The 13,922-nt window shown below is 39.7% G+C and overlaps 1 protein-coding gene across 1 annotated transcript in view; it reads left to right on the top strand.

The window, feature by feature from the left end:
• PECR (peroxisomal trans-2-enoyl-CoA reductase) overlaps nt 1-12,502 on the top strand; it is a 31,909-nt gene extending 19,407 nt beyond the window's left edge. The window contains exons 6-9 of the mRNA XM_007462856.1: nt 399-484; nt 2,720-2,830; nt 9,614-9,725; nt 12,417-12,502. Coding sequence (XP_007462918.1) covers nt 399-484; nt 2,720-2,830; nt 9,614-9,725; nt 12,417-12,502 — 395 coding nt within the window. The remainder of the gene's footprint in view (nt 1-398; nt 485-2,719; nt 2,831-9,613; nt 9,726-12,416) is intronic.
• Nucleotides 12,503-13,922: the final 1,420 nt, after the last annotated feature.

Genomic DNA, 13,922 nt, shown 5'->3' with positions numbered 1-13,922 from the left:
TTTTTTTTTTTTCTTGCGTTATGCGGGCCTCTCACTGTCGTGGCCTCTCCCATTTGCGGAGCACAGGCTCCGGACGCGCAGGCCCAGCGGCCATGGCTCACGGGCCCAGCCGCTCCGCGGCATGTGGGGTCCTCCCGAAAGGGGGCACGAACCCGCGTCTCCTGCATCGGCAGGCGGACTCTCAAGCACTGCGCCACCAGGGAAGCCCTGTGGTTTTGCTTTAATATTGAAGGACCTGGTTCTTTCTTATGGTTCAGACAGGGACTCATAACAAGAACATTGGTGTGGGACTCCGACAGGTCATTGGTACACCTATCAGTTTAGTTAAGGGAGACATACTCAACAGAAGCTGATTGTAATGTTTGTATTTTGTGTTTTAAAGGCATAGTGGAGCTGAGCTGCCAGAGAAGGTGTTTACAACCTCACCAAATCCTTAGCGGTGGAATGGGCCAGCAGTGGAATAAGGATCAATTGTGTTGCCCCTGTAGGTAAATGTTCAATATGAAAGCTGTTGACAAATTGTGTTCTTCTGATTCCATCTGTGTTGTTAATAGAGGTATTTGTTAATATGCATGTATACTAGAAAAGATTGGCTTTTAAAAATAGATAAAACCAGAAAGAAGTATTCTTTGATTTACAACCAGATTGTCAAGAAGGTTAAGTTAAGCCAATGATTCTCACTCCTGGCTGTGTATTAGAATCATCTGTGAAATAAAAAAATAGCGGTATATAAGCTTGACTCCAAACTATGGAATCCAGGTGTTGGTATTTTTTTAAGCTGATTCAATTGCACAGTGAAGGAAATTCAAGTTCACCGTGAAGGTTGAGAATCGCTGCCTTAAAGAATGAATTTTTCTAGATTATCTTGTTATTTCTTGGTATATCATTAATCCTTTATTAGGAGAGAGAGAAACTTAAAGTCAAAGTTCTAGGAAGGAATTTCCAGTTGAAGTTGGAATTTCCAACTATAAGCCAAGGGGAAATTTCTCTGAAACATAATGTAAATGATAGGGAAAAAAATAACAATTTGTTCAGCTTTAAGCACTGTCATATTATGTGAAGTAAGACATAGCTTAAGCTTCCTTGGGGACTACGTATTTGCCATGTACTCCAAGAGAGATAATAAATGAAACATCTTACACATCCTGCAAAACTCAGCTCAAATTCATTTCTCTGTGATGATTCCTGGTCGTTGCTAAGATAGTAATCATCCCTCAATCTGAAACTCTGTAATATCTGGGGGGTATTACCTATGATCTATCTATATAGTATCCATAGATATTGTTATCTATGCTACTCAGTGGGAACTAAGCATGAACTGACTTGTAGATGTTAGAGAAATCTCATCTCTAGCAAATGTATGTTCCTAGCCAGAAACTTCACATCCCTTCAATGCTTTGGGGCTGACATTACCTTATCTACCTTACTCTCAAATATTTATAGGGTAAATTAGATATAGTTCCATTCTGAATGTTGATACTTTGGAGAATACTGGCCTCCAAATGTGTATTTCTTGATAACCTTTAATGATGTGTTGGTGTTATAAGCACAATACTATAGTCAGGTTTGTCCTCCACAGATGTTTTTAGGTTTAATGTCTAAACCTTAATACTACTGGAAGATTCCATCCTCTTTATTTATTTATTAAATTTTAAAATTTATTTATTTTTGGCTTTGTTGTTTCTTCGTTGCTGTGTGCGGGCTTTCTCTAGTGGTGGTGAGCAGTGGTTACTCTTCATTGCAGTGCGCGGGCTTCTCATTGTGGTGGCTTCTCTTGTTGGAGAACACCGGCTCTAGGTGCGCGGGCTTCATTGGTTGTGGCTTGCGGGCTCTAGAGAGCAGGCTCAGTAGTTGTGGCACAGGGGCTTAGTTGCTCTGCGGCATGTGGGATCTTCCCGGACTAGGGATCAAACCCATTTCCCCTGCATTGGCAGGCGGATTCTTAACCACTGCACCACTAGGGAAGTCCCGATTCCATCCTCTTTAAATAAAAGGTTACAAATTGTTTAATTGGAAACCAGTATATTACCCCAGTATTGTTTGGAGTAATTAATGCTGCCAGGTTTCTTCATCTTACTCTTATCCCTCCTGTTTCCTCCCCTTCTAATAACCTCTGCTGTATATAATTATAAGCCAGTAATAAATAGCTTTATCCTGTGTTAAACAGTTTTTGAATAATGTTTTTGGCTTTATAAACCATTGAAAGCTACTGAAAGCTGAATAAAAGAATTCTTAAACAATTAAAATTTAAATTTATTTGTATTGGATTTAAATTTTTTATTTGTGATTTTTCTCTAGGTAAGAAGCCATGAAAATATTGCATTTTCTAAGTCCTACTTTACCATAGGCCAGTTTTCCATTGTAAAACATAGAAGCCTAAGTGGAAGGTAAAATAGACTCCCCTTACCCATTGTTCCCAGTTAAAGGCTTCTCTGATCTACTTGTATGATTATGCTTTCAGAAACCAAGTCTTTTATGAAAAAATCTCGAGCTTGGCTGGTTATTATGCGAGGGGAGGTCACAAAGTGAGCATTCAGATAATCCTTTTGAGTAGTGGTTGACTGCACTTCTTTGACCATTTTGAGAAAAATTAATATTAGAAATGTTAACTTTTCTATTAAACTTAACTTGGTATTGGATGACAGACTGCCTTGTTGTCTTTACAAATTAAAATTTAATTTTATGTACTTTATTTTTTCCTGTTTTATTTTAAACATAGGGAATCATTTATTCCCAGACTGCTTTTAACAACTATGGTCATTTGGCAAAAGACTTATTTGAAGGGTACTTTGAGAAAATCCCAGCTAAAAGACTTGGAGTTCTTGAGGAGGTGATGTATATATCTAACATTGGTTGGAGTTACTTTGTTTTATACTTTGGAGACTGGTAATATTTTGGTGTCCTTTTTAAATAGTCTGGTTGGATAATAGAGAAGATTGCTCCCATGCCATGAAGCCATTTCCACTGTTCCTTCTGGCTCCCAGGAATCCTATCCTGATGGTGCTTTGAATACTCACAGTAGCATTTATTCAGGAGTGAATGCAGTGTGGATTAAGAGCAGCATGTTTTTATTGTTTCATTGTACTTTTCAGCTACTTTGTTTTATCACGTGGCATTTATGATACACAGAAACCTAAGCAAGTCAGACAATTATGACAAAATGAAGTTCCATACACGGTTTCTGTAAGGTGGCCAGTTTTAAGTATGTAAAAATCAATAGCTTTCTTAAATGCCAGCAAGATCAGTCTTAAATTGTAATTTTTTTAAAAAAGGAGATCTTTTCCACAATAATAATAAAAACTTAAGTAAACTTAACTCTAAATGAAAAAATGTTTATTACTGAAGAACAGAAAAAAAGACCAGAAGAAACACAGACATGTCACATTCCTCAATGGAGAGGCTCAATTTGACTAAAAACAAGTTTCATTAAATCAGTGTATACATTTAATATATTTTTGGAATTAATATACTGATTCTAAAGTTTGTCTTGAAAAATATTTATGCCAAAACTGCCAAAAATGTTTTGAAAAAGAATAATGAGAGGATATGACCCTCCTGCTACCAAAACATACTATAAAACTATACTTATTTACCACATCGGGGGCTGGTACTAGAAGAGGTTAAAATTAGTGGAACAGAATGGACTCTCGTAACAGTACCATATCAGTACCATATATATATACGGGGAGTTTATAGGATAAAAGTAGCACTTCAAATCTGCGAGGAAAGAATAGACCATTCAGCAAAAGTCTTGCAGCAATTGGCTGTTCCTTTAGAAATAGAGCCCCCTATCTCATATCACATGCAAAATGATCTTCAGATATATTTAAGTGCTGAATATAAAAGCAAAGCCATAAAATTCTTAGAGGAAAATGTGTTCTAATTCCTAGAGCTAGCTTTCATTATCAGTTTGATGTATATCTTTCCAAAATTTTATTGTGCATGCTCAAAAATATTTTTATTTACAGACTTTTTTACGAAAGTGGGATTCTACTGTATGTTTTCTGCCACTCGCTATGGATGTAGCATAGTATATTTAATTAGACCCTATTGTTTCACATTGAGATTCTATTTATATTTTTTATACTTCAGTAATTCTGCAGTGAACATCCTTCAATGTAGTCATGCACTCTTGGGTGAGGAGGTAACTTTCTAGAAGCAGAATTCCTGAACTAAAATTGACTTGCATATTAAATTTTAGAAGATACTGTTAAATTCAACATTTGATGAGCTATTTTGAGCAAGGTGCTTGGATTTTTATCCTGAAAACTGAGAGTGATTTTTAAAGACTTTTAATCAAGGGAATGATCTAACTAAATTTTTGTTTTGGAGAGAACACTCCTTCTGTTTTATGAACTATATTGCCTATATTTACTGTATTAAAAATTGAAATTGAGAAATTTAAGAAATATTTATGAATTCACTTAAAATCATCTTAATAAAGGCATTACATGCTATGAATAATATTTTTACTGAAAAATAGCTACATTTTAAAATACAAAAGCAAACTTTTTTTTGCATTTGTTTTACGTTTTTTACAAATGGCTTAATGTATGGCTTCATAGAAAACAACTGGACTCTCACATCTGCTTCTGCATTCAGTCTGTTGCAATATGTTGTTTTGGTTAAACATGTGAAGCAAATCTGGCTTTGTGCCAGTTGGAAAAGGGAGGAGTATTTCAATAGCCTTTTTGGGTAATTGTGGATATTCTTCTTTGATACTCAACAAGTGGTAGTTTCTTTTTTTTTTCTTGCGGTACGCGGGCCTCTCACTGTTGTGGCCTCTCCCATTGTGGAGCACAGGCTCCGGACGCGCAGGCTCACCGGCCATGGCTCACGGGCCCACCGCGCCGCGGCATGTGGGATCTTCCCAGACCGGGGCACGAACCCGTGTTCCCTGCATTGGCAGGCGGACTCGCAACCACTGCGCCACCAGGGAAGCCCTGGTAGTTTCTTAAAGATAATTGCAATGTGGAATCTGAAACCATGTCAGTGAACTTTTTGACTCTGTTACATTAAAATTCCTTGGTATTCCTTGCACTTTGACTGGGTCTTTCACCCATAGATGATTTTGTAACATCAGACGTTGGTCTTTTGGAAAATATGGGTTCACTGAATTACAGACATCTTCTAAATGTTGACACACAATTCATGATACAGTATCAAAAGTTCACATTTGTTAATATCACCACCAATCTCTTCCGAAAAATCTTTAAGTATTAGAAAACTGTCAAACTCACAGTGACATGTACAACTTTTCCAAAATTCTAGTTTTCACTTGAAAGCTCAAATCTTGTCATTGACAAACACTGTCAGTTGTTTTCAGCTGCTTGAAGTGGCAGTCTCAGTTGATTCAGTTTTGAGAAAATGTCTGCCAAATACCCAAGTGTGAATAACTGTAGTTTGTTAGTCATTCTTTCAAGTAAAAAATGATGTTTTGTGAAAAAAGTGACTAGTTCGGTTTGTAGCTCAAGCACACGTTCTTTTCCTTGAGACAACCTTTATACTTCCATGTGCAGCACAAGAGCTGAAGGTGTGATTCTCACCTCATCACACAGGATATTAAAAAGATGTGTACTCGGTAGTTGAGATTAATATGATTAATAATTTTCAATGTTCCTGAGGCTGCAGCCATTTTTCCCATCACGGCTTTGGCACCATTAATACAAATGTCAACACAGTGAAAAAGATAGATAAGGACTCAGTATGGTTATGAAAACAGTTTTGACCTCGCAAATCCCCTGAAAAGGTCTTAGGTATGCCCAGGGTTTTGCCAACCGTGCTGTGACTAATGTAGGTAATATCTTCAAAAAATTTGCTTGTAAGGGGAAGAAGAGGGGATGAATTGCCATGAGTTGCAGAATAAGGAGAGCGTTTCAGCCTCTGCTTGATAGGGTCCTAGCATCCCTAGGACATGTTTCCAAGCTACTCTGATTGCCCCAGCTAATCACTAATGCCCTTTTTGGGGCAGAACTTTCACAACAGGCTATTGGTGAACTGCTTATCAGTGAGTTGTCTTCTTTTCAGTGACAGTTCCTGTGACTGAGTCAGGAGGGTCAGTGTAGCTGTAGTTTTAAAAGGAACTGTCAGGGCTTCTGCGGTGCCCTCAACGTCTCTTAGAAGGGAGTGCAGCACTTGGCAGCCCCTTCAGACGGCTTATACTTACACTGTACACTCATTTTACAAATTAAGAAATCAAGAGCCAGTGAGGTTCAGTAATTTGCCTAAGGCCATACTCAGGTCATGGCACTAGGATTCAAACCCAAGTCTACTTATTACTGCAGCCCTATTTACAATAGCCAGGACATGGAAACAACTTAAATGTCCAATGACAGATGAATGGATAAAGAAGATGTGGTACATATATACAATGGAATATCACTCCGCCATAAAAATGAACGAAGTTGGGTCATTTGTAGAGATGTGGATGGACCTAGATTCTGTCACACAGAGTGAAGTAAGTCAGAAAGAGAAAAACAAATATTGTATATTAACGCATATATGTGGAATCTAGGAAAACGGTACAGATGAACCTATTTGCAGGGCAGGAATAGAGACATAGATGTAGAGAACGGACATGTGGACACGGGGGTGGGGGGAAGAGGAGGGTGGGACGAATTGGGAGATTAGGATTGATGTATGTACACTACCAAGCATAAAATAGATAGCTAGCGGGAACATGGTACAAAGCACAGGAAGCTCAGCTTGGTGCTCTGTGACGACCTAGATGGGTGAGATTGGGGTGGGGGGGTGGGAGGGAGGTCCAAGAGGGAGGGGATATAGGTATACATATAGCTGATTCACTTCATTGTACAGCAAAAATGAACAGCAACTGTAAGGCAGTTACACGCCAATAAAAATAAATAAATAAATAATAAAATAAAATCCCTGTGATCTTTAATAAACAGAGCTGAAAGCAAACAGATAACTGAACTCAAAGAGGTGTTACCCACATAGATGACGTGGATACAAGTTGCTAGACTCCTGTAGTGTTTATTGATTGATAACATGCCCGATTTAATACTTCAAGTTCATCTGTCAAATGGATTCCATTAAAATGAACGTTAGGAAGAATCTATCTGAAGGTATTATAATAGTGCATAATTTGGTAATTATAAAAATTTTTTTTAGTTCATTTTAGCTGCATGTTGGGTTCCAAAAGTAAATAAGGTATCATGAATATTTATGTCTTTTATTAATACCTCACAGGTAGTTTCAGTCCAATTCAGTATTATTTAATGGTGCCTAGTCTGTTGGCAAAACACTGTATTGAGAGCTAGGCAATGAAAAATCCCTTTATTTGAGGGGGAGAGGTGCAAAAAGATTCTTTCCCTCTGTCAGCATTTATTAAGTAGTTATTTTATGCTAAACACTGTCAAAGGATGGAGCCACTGCTCAATATTTGAAACAAAACTCAGCACAAAACCACATTTATTGCTGGTCAGCCACAGTCTCTTGGAATAGACTATTGAGGCTTTTTATTTCCCCCCCCTTGGGGGTAAGTATGGTTTTAGAGATTTGCAGACTTCCAGAAGCCATGGTTACTCGGGTGAGAGGGTTGTTGTTTTGCTGACACTCAGAAAGGAGCTTATTGGACTGAGTCTTCCCGATTGGCTAACTTGCAGAGTCAAAGAGCTCTCACTGATTGGTTGACTAACAAAACGTGTTCTCAGGGCGAGTTGTCATTGATTGATTACACAGGGTAAAACTAATTCTGATGGCCACCTGTTACTAGGCCCCATCAGCCCTTCCCCAGGAATGTGGGAACTTTTAAATTATTAATTCTATACTAACTGTGTCCAATAGAAATGTGATAATAGTCGCATATGTAATGTTAAACTTCATAATAGCCACATTAAGAAAAGTTTTAAAAAGAAGTGAAATTAGTTTTAGAAATATATTTTATTTAACTCAGTATATCTAAAACATTACCATTTTAACATGTAATCATTATAAAAATTATTAATGAGATTATTTTACATTCTTCTTTCCATACCAAGTCTTCAAAATCTGATGTGTGGTTTTACACTTACAGCGGTATGGAAATGCTTTGGTTGTGGCATATGGCTAGTGGCCTCCATTTTCGACCGTGCAGTCCTATAATAGCTGCTGGGGATACAAGGATGGAGAGAAGGCTATGCTTCCCTCCAGGGTCTCAGAGTCTCAAAGAGGCACGGCCCCGGGCTTCCCTGGTGGCGCAGTGGTTGAGAGTCCGCCTGCCAATGCAGGGGTCACGGGTTCATGCCCTGATCCGGGAAGATACCACATGCCGCAGAGCGCCTGGGCCCGTGAGCCGTGGCCGCTGAGCCTGCACGTCCGGAGCCTGTGCTCCGCAACGGGAAAGGCCACAACAGTGAGAGGCCTGCGTACCGCGCAAAAAAAAAACAACAACAAAAAAAAACACAACCAGCAACAAAAGAGGCACGGCCATGTAAACAAACATGCTATGGTGCTCTGCTGGCCCAGGACTGGGGTGAGGCAAGCAAGGTACAAACACAATATTTAAGGACCCACTTGCTCTCAGGGTTGCATAGGTGCAGGGTCTGCCCCTAGGGTGAGCACCTCCTTAACTGCTGCACCCTTGACCCCAAACACCTCGTTAGCCTCACCCTAGTCCCAGGGCAACCTGATCAAATGGCAGATTCTGGGGCCCTAACTCTAGAGCTTACAATTCAGGCAATCTCGAGTAGGGTCTTGGAATCTGGAGTTTCAGTAAGCACCCCTAGGGATTCTAATGCAGGAGTTTAAGATCACCCTTTGAGAAACTCTGCCTGTGCCAGCAGCCTCACGTGAGAGTTCCTTTACATCCAGTGAAATAATTTCTGTCTTTCTCTTTGGCTTTGGAAGTAGATGTTGCTAAACTCATCAATTACCTATCTGCCCTTTTCGGAGCTGCAGTGGGATTCTCAGGCCCCTCTCGTAGAAAGCTCTGAGTTGCTGGGCTTTGGGCCTAAAAGGACCATGGACTAAACAAACTAGAAAGCCAGTTTATTGTTATACAGACACAATGACTATTTCAGGGAGAAAACTATAAAAGGCATGTGGTGGTGTTGAAAACAATGAGGATTGTGGGGGCTTCCCTGGTGGCGCAGTGTTTGAGAGTCTGCCTGCCGATGCAGGGGACACAGGTTCGTGCCCCGGTCCAGGAAGATCCCACATGCCGTGGAGCGGCTGGGCCCGTGAGCCATGGCTGCTGAGCCTGTGCGTCCGGAGCCTGTGCTCCGCAACGGGAGAGGCCACAACGGTGAGAGGCCCGTGTACCACAAAAACAAAAACAATGAGGATTGTGGAAAGAACTGAATTATTTGAGATGGGAGAGAGCAGACACTGAGCACTGCGTTCACTTTTGGCCACTTCACATCGTGTAGTTCGTTTGACTCTGTCCGAGGCTCTTTTTATCTTCCCTTCACCCCAGTCACGTACCTAATTTTAATGATGCTCAAATAGAAAAAGGCGTCTGTCTATGCACCTTCAGGTTATAGCACACACAGACTGGCATTCTAGGCTGTAGGATTCAAGATACAGACCTGTAACTTCAGATGCGTTTACTCGGGAATGTGAAGCAGCCCAAAATGAGGAGTATCTCATTTTTCGTATGCATGTGTGTGCTTCCGTCTCCACCTTGGTATGCTTCCTGCTATCTCCTGCAGCTTCCTTTATCACCGGACACTTGGTGGATGTGGATGGGGGCCAGTCTTTGTACACACACTCATTTGAGATACCAGGTGAGCAGTCGAGAAATGAGGAGTCACTCACTTTATGCCTCCTTCTGTTCAGGTTTTCAAAAGTTCTTTAGGTACTTAAGAGATAAGCGTTTTTTTTTTCTTGTAGAACATCAAAAATGTACAAAATATTTATAGTCATCATATGATTTATTTATTTTTATTCATTTATTTTTATTATTATTATTTTTTTGCAGTACGCAGGCCTCTCACTGCTTTGGCCTCTCCTGTTGCGGAGCACAGGCTCCGGACGCGCAGGCTCGGCGGCCATGGCTCACGGGCCCAGCCGCTCCACGGCATGTGGGATCTTTCCGGACCAGTGCACGAACCCATGTCCCCTGCATCAGCAGGCGGACCCTCAACCACTGCGCCACCAGGGAAGCCCATCATATGATTTTTAAAGGCAGTGTTCCTAGTGCAGAAAATATCTGAATATATTATAGCACACAGCTTTACATATTAAAAAAGTTGTTTGTGTGTGCATAGGCTGGTAAATTTTAACCTTGAAAAATACTCTCAATATGAGCATATATGTACAAGGAAGAGATAGAACAGAGGCAAGAAGGTGTCATACTTTTGAGAGTGAACTTCTCTTTGTTTCTCCAGTAAGTGGCTTGTGTATCTGAGGGGAAGAATCAGACCTGTTAGGTGGGGAGGGATGATATGGTGCTATTTTATACTATCTTTGCATTATAGATTGAATGAAACCATATGAATTTGCTGTGTTCATTCATTTTTGATGTACAAAACAGCAGTTTTATAAGACTCATCCAGATGTAGATATTACACACAAATATCTCTGTGTGTGTGTTTATCTTATGGCTGGACCATAGAACTTGGGGGTTGGAAGGGTCCTAAAAAATCTGTCCAGTATCCTGATTTAACAAATGACAAGACACATCCATGGATTCAAGGCATGTCCAAGCTAATCACTCCCAAAATGTAGAAAAGAATATGAAATTCAAATGTGTTTGAACTGTTGCTAAAGATAGTTGATTAAATGGCTGCTAGTGAATTAAAATATGGTTGATGTAACGTATGTGTACTTGAATTTAATATCAGGGACCTACTCTTTTTAACCTACTCTTTTATGTGCTAATAGTCTTATCAAGGGTTCAGACCTTCTTTGCATTAATCACTGATTAGTTTGGATCTGTAATATTACTTATTATTTTCCCCTCCCATATATTTCTTTACTAATAGCACCAGTGTGGTGATGTGCATAAGATACTGTGGCTTTAAGGCTCTCATTTGGAAACACAGAAATGCCTACGTGGTTATACAGTATTGTTTTCTGATAGTATTTAAGTATTTAATGTAGCAAGGGTGGGGGGAAAATCTTTCCACTTCCCTCACCGGTGGAGTTGAGTCAGTATTTGTTAAAATGAGATGCATCGTTTTTCCTTTTTAAAGAAGGAAAAAAAACTCGAGGTGAGTGCTTCTCCAGGCCTCCAGTGAAATGGTTTTCTTTTGTAATTCTAACACGGTTTTTTCATCAGTACAAAAAACAGGTTTTAAGTTTTTGAAGAAAGCAGCCACATCCATCTTTTAAGAATATACTCCCCCCAAATAAGGAGCAGGCATAGTCAGCCTTTCCTTCTAAAGTTTTCTTTAAGATTGCCAGCCCTGCAGTGAGAATGCCTGGGATGGAAGCTTGGCTATACCCTTATTAGCTGATGTTCTTGGGAAAATTCATTTCTGGAAGCCTTCATTTTCTTTTCTATAAAGTGAGGTCCCTTATATTATTCATTTCATCAGCTGTTGGGAGGATTAGATTAGTTAATGCATGTTTAAAGTCCTGTGTCAGATAAGATGCTTTTAGCTACAACTCAAACTGACTTAAGCAATGAAGGAATTTGTTGTCTCAAATAACAGGTGAGACTTGACTCTGCAGCTCAGTGATCTCATCAAGGGCATTTTTTTTCTTTTCCCTCTGTTTTTGCTGCTATGATGTTGGCCATATCGTAAGATGGACTCTCCTTGTAGCAGGATGGCTGCCTGCTGCACCTGCAGCTACAGGCTTCTTTGTTCACGTCCACCTGGACAGAGACAGAGGGGAGGGAATGACTTTGTCTCAGCATTTCTAACCAAATTCTGAGACTCCCTCTGCTTGGGACCAGCTTATGCAAGTGTCCATCCTCAACCAGTAACCCCAGCCAGGGGAACAGAGTGCACTTATGACTTAGATCAGTCAGTGATCTGAGTAGGGTCACTTCCCCAGAACCTCATGGTTTCCTAAATGGAAACGGAGGCTGTTGGAGAGAGGAGATGGGAGACTGGCTCCTGGGGGTGTGGGCAACTCTAAGTGTCTGGTACAAAGTAAGCATGTTTTAGAAGGCATTATTATTAAGGACGTAAGATTGATTGAATGTCTATATTATGTCCAGCACTGTACATAGGAATCACATTAACTCTCTCAACTTTAACAGATAGATGTTGTTATCCCCTTTAATAGATGAGGAAGCTGAGGCACAGGAAGAGGAAGATTCACCAAATCTGTAGAAGTAATTTCTACAAAAGCTACTAAATTGAGGTTTTTTTCAAAACCTTTGCCATTCCTCCCAGTAATTTCTCTTTTCTTGCTGAGAAAAGGGGTGAACCAGGGAAAATGACAAAATGGTTTGGTGGAAACTAAGAGGACTAATGAGGTTAATAGATTTGTGTCTGACCTGAGGTTTTCCACTTACTTAACAGATCATGACAACTGGCCCGAGGCAGTAGGGGACCTTTCTTTTGTCAAAAGGATTAAAGAGTCTTCTAAGCAAAGAGGCAAGCTGTAGGCTAAGGAAACATGGAAGTGTCCTTTGTCCCCAAATGCCTTAACATCTCAACCATGCACTTCTGTACTTTACAGGAACATATAATCTGTATGGAAAACTTACATTCTGATTTTTTAATGTTATCAATTACATCTATGCAAAAACTATTCCTGAAATAAATGCATTTTTAAATCCCAACCAATGCCCTTTAGCTTGTGATCAAAAAATTTTTAGGAATGGAAGTTAACATACTTTATGATTATACCTTTTATTTCTAAGAATGGTATTTGAAAAGTGAAATATTTCCAATTAATGATAAGGGTATCATGATCTCCCAAAAGGATATAATATTTAATTGTAAAGGTAGGCAGTAAATCTAAATTGTGGCATCATTATGATTTTTACAACAGAAATATACAAAGAATCATTTTTGGTGGCAGATATAATACTTTTGGATCAGTAAAACTTTATGTAATTATTGCTGTGTGGTTTGTTCATGAAGCCAAATTTGTGTAAACCCTCTTAATTAAAAAGAAAAATAAAGCCATAAGTAGTATTTTTTGTAGTGCTTGATTTCTCAGCCAAAGATTCCTCTTTCTCCATGTTTCTCCTTTTGCACGCAAAAAAATTTTTTATTGAAAATTTATGCAGTTGTATTAGGGTTCCGTTTTCTTCCTTCAATTTATCCTTTCTGGCAATCAGTCCCGATTTATGAAGTGCCATCTACAAATTATGTATGTTCATTTCTTCTCATCAATTACACCTCTTTAAAGTGACTTATTCCCTCTTGAAGTGAAGCAGTTTCTTTATCAGTAACAGTCAGTTCAAAGTATATGATTGACCAAGCTCTGGAGTGGGGGGCCCAGAATCTGTAATTTTAGCAGCATCCCAAGCAGGTCTGGGAGTAGGATGAGGCCAATGAGCTGCCTTGGGCCCCATGTAAGGAGGTGCTCACTCTCGGAAGTGAGCAAGTGCAAGGCCACCCTTGAGAGTGAGCCCATGTTCACTTAAACATTGTCCTCATTCTGTGAATGTGGAAAGATCAGAAATCTTCCTTTCCTCCTAGACTACATTTTAACAGTAGCCTTCTGGAGATGACAACATCACAGCTTCTGAGAATTACAAGCCACTTTAGAGGGCAGGGTGGCCCCGGCACAGGTTGGTGCAGAAGATGGAAGAAGCAGGGCTTGCTTTTCAAATTGCTTCGTGTTGGTGACTGCTGACACCCCCTTATATCTCCATAGGTTGACATTTGCTTATTTCTGTTTAAGATATGGAGGCTGCCCTACGTAGCACTCAGCTTAGCTCCAACTCCTTATTAGATCTTCTTGTTCGACTGTCACTGTACCGCTGATCATTATCTGTGCTCTAGAAATATAAGTCTGCTCTCCAGGATTTCTGTGTGTGTCATAATAGTGTCTTGTCAATAATGTCCTTCTGC

The sequence above is a fragment of the Lipotes vexillifer genome, unplaced genomic scaffold (assembly GCF_000442215.2).
Source record: "Lipotes vexillifer unplaced genomic scaffold, Lipotes_vexillifer_v1.1 scaffold1518, whole genome shotgun sequence".
NCBI classification, from domain to species: Eukaryota; Metazoa; Chordata; class Mammalia; order Artiodactyla; family Lipotidae; genus Lipotes; species Lipotes vexillifer.
The sequence above is the reverse complement of the archived record's forward strand: the minus strand, read 5'-3'. Positions and strand labels throughout refer to the sequence as shown.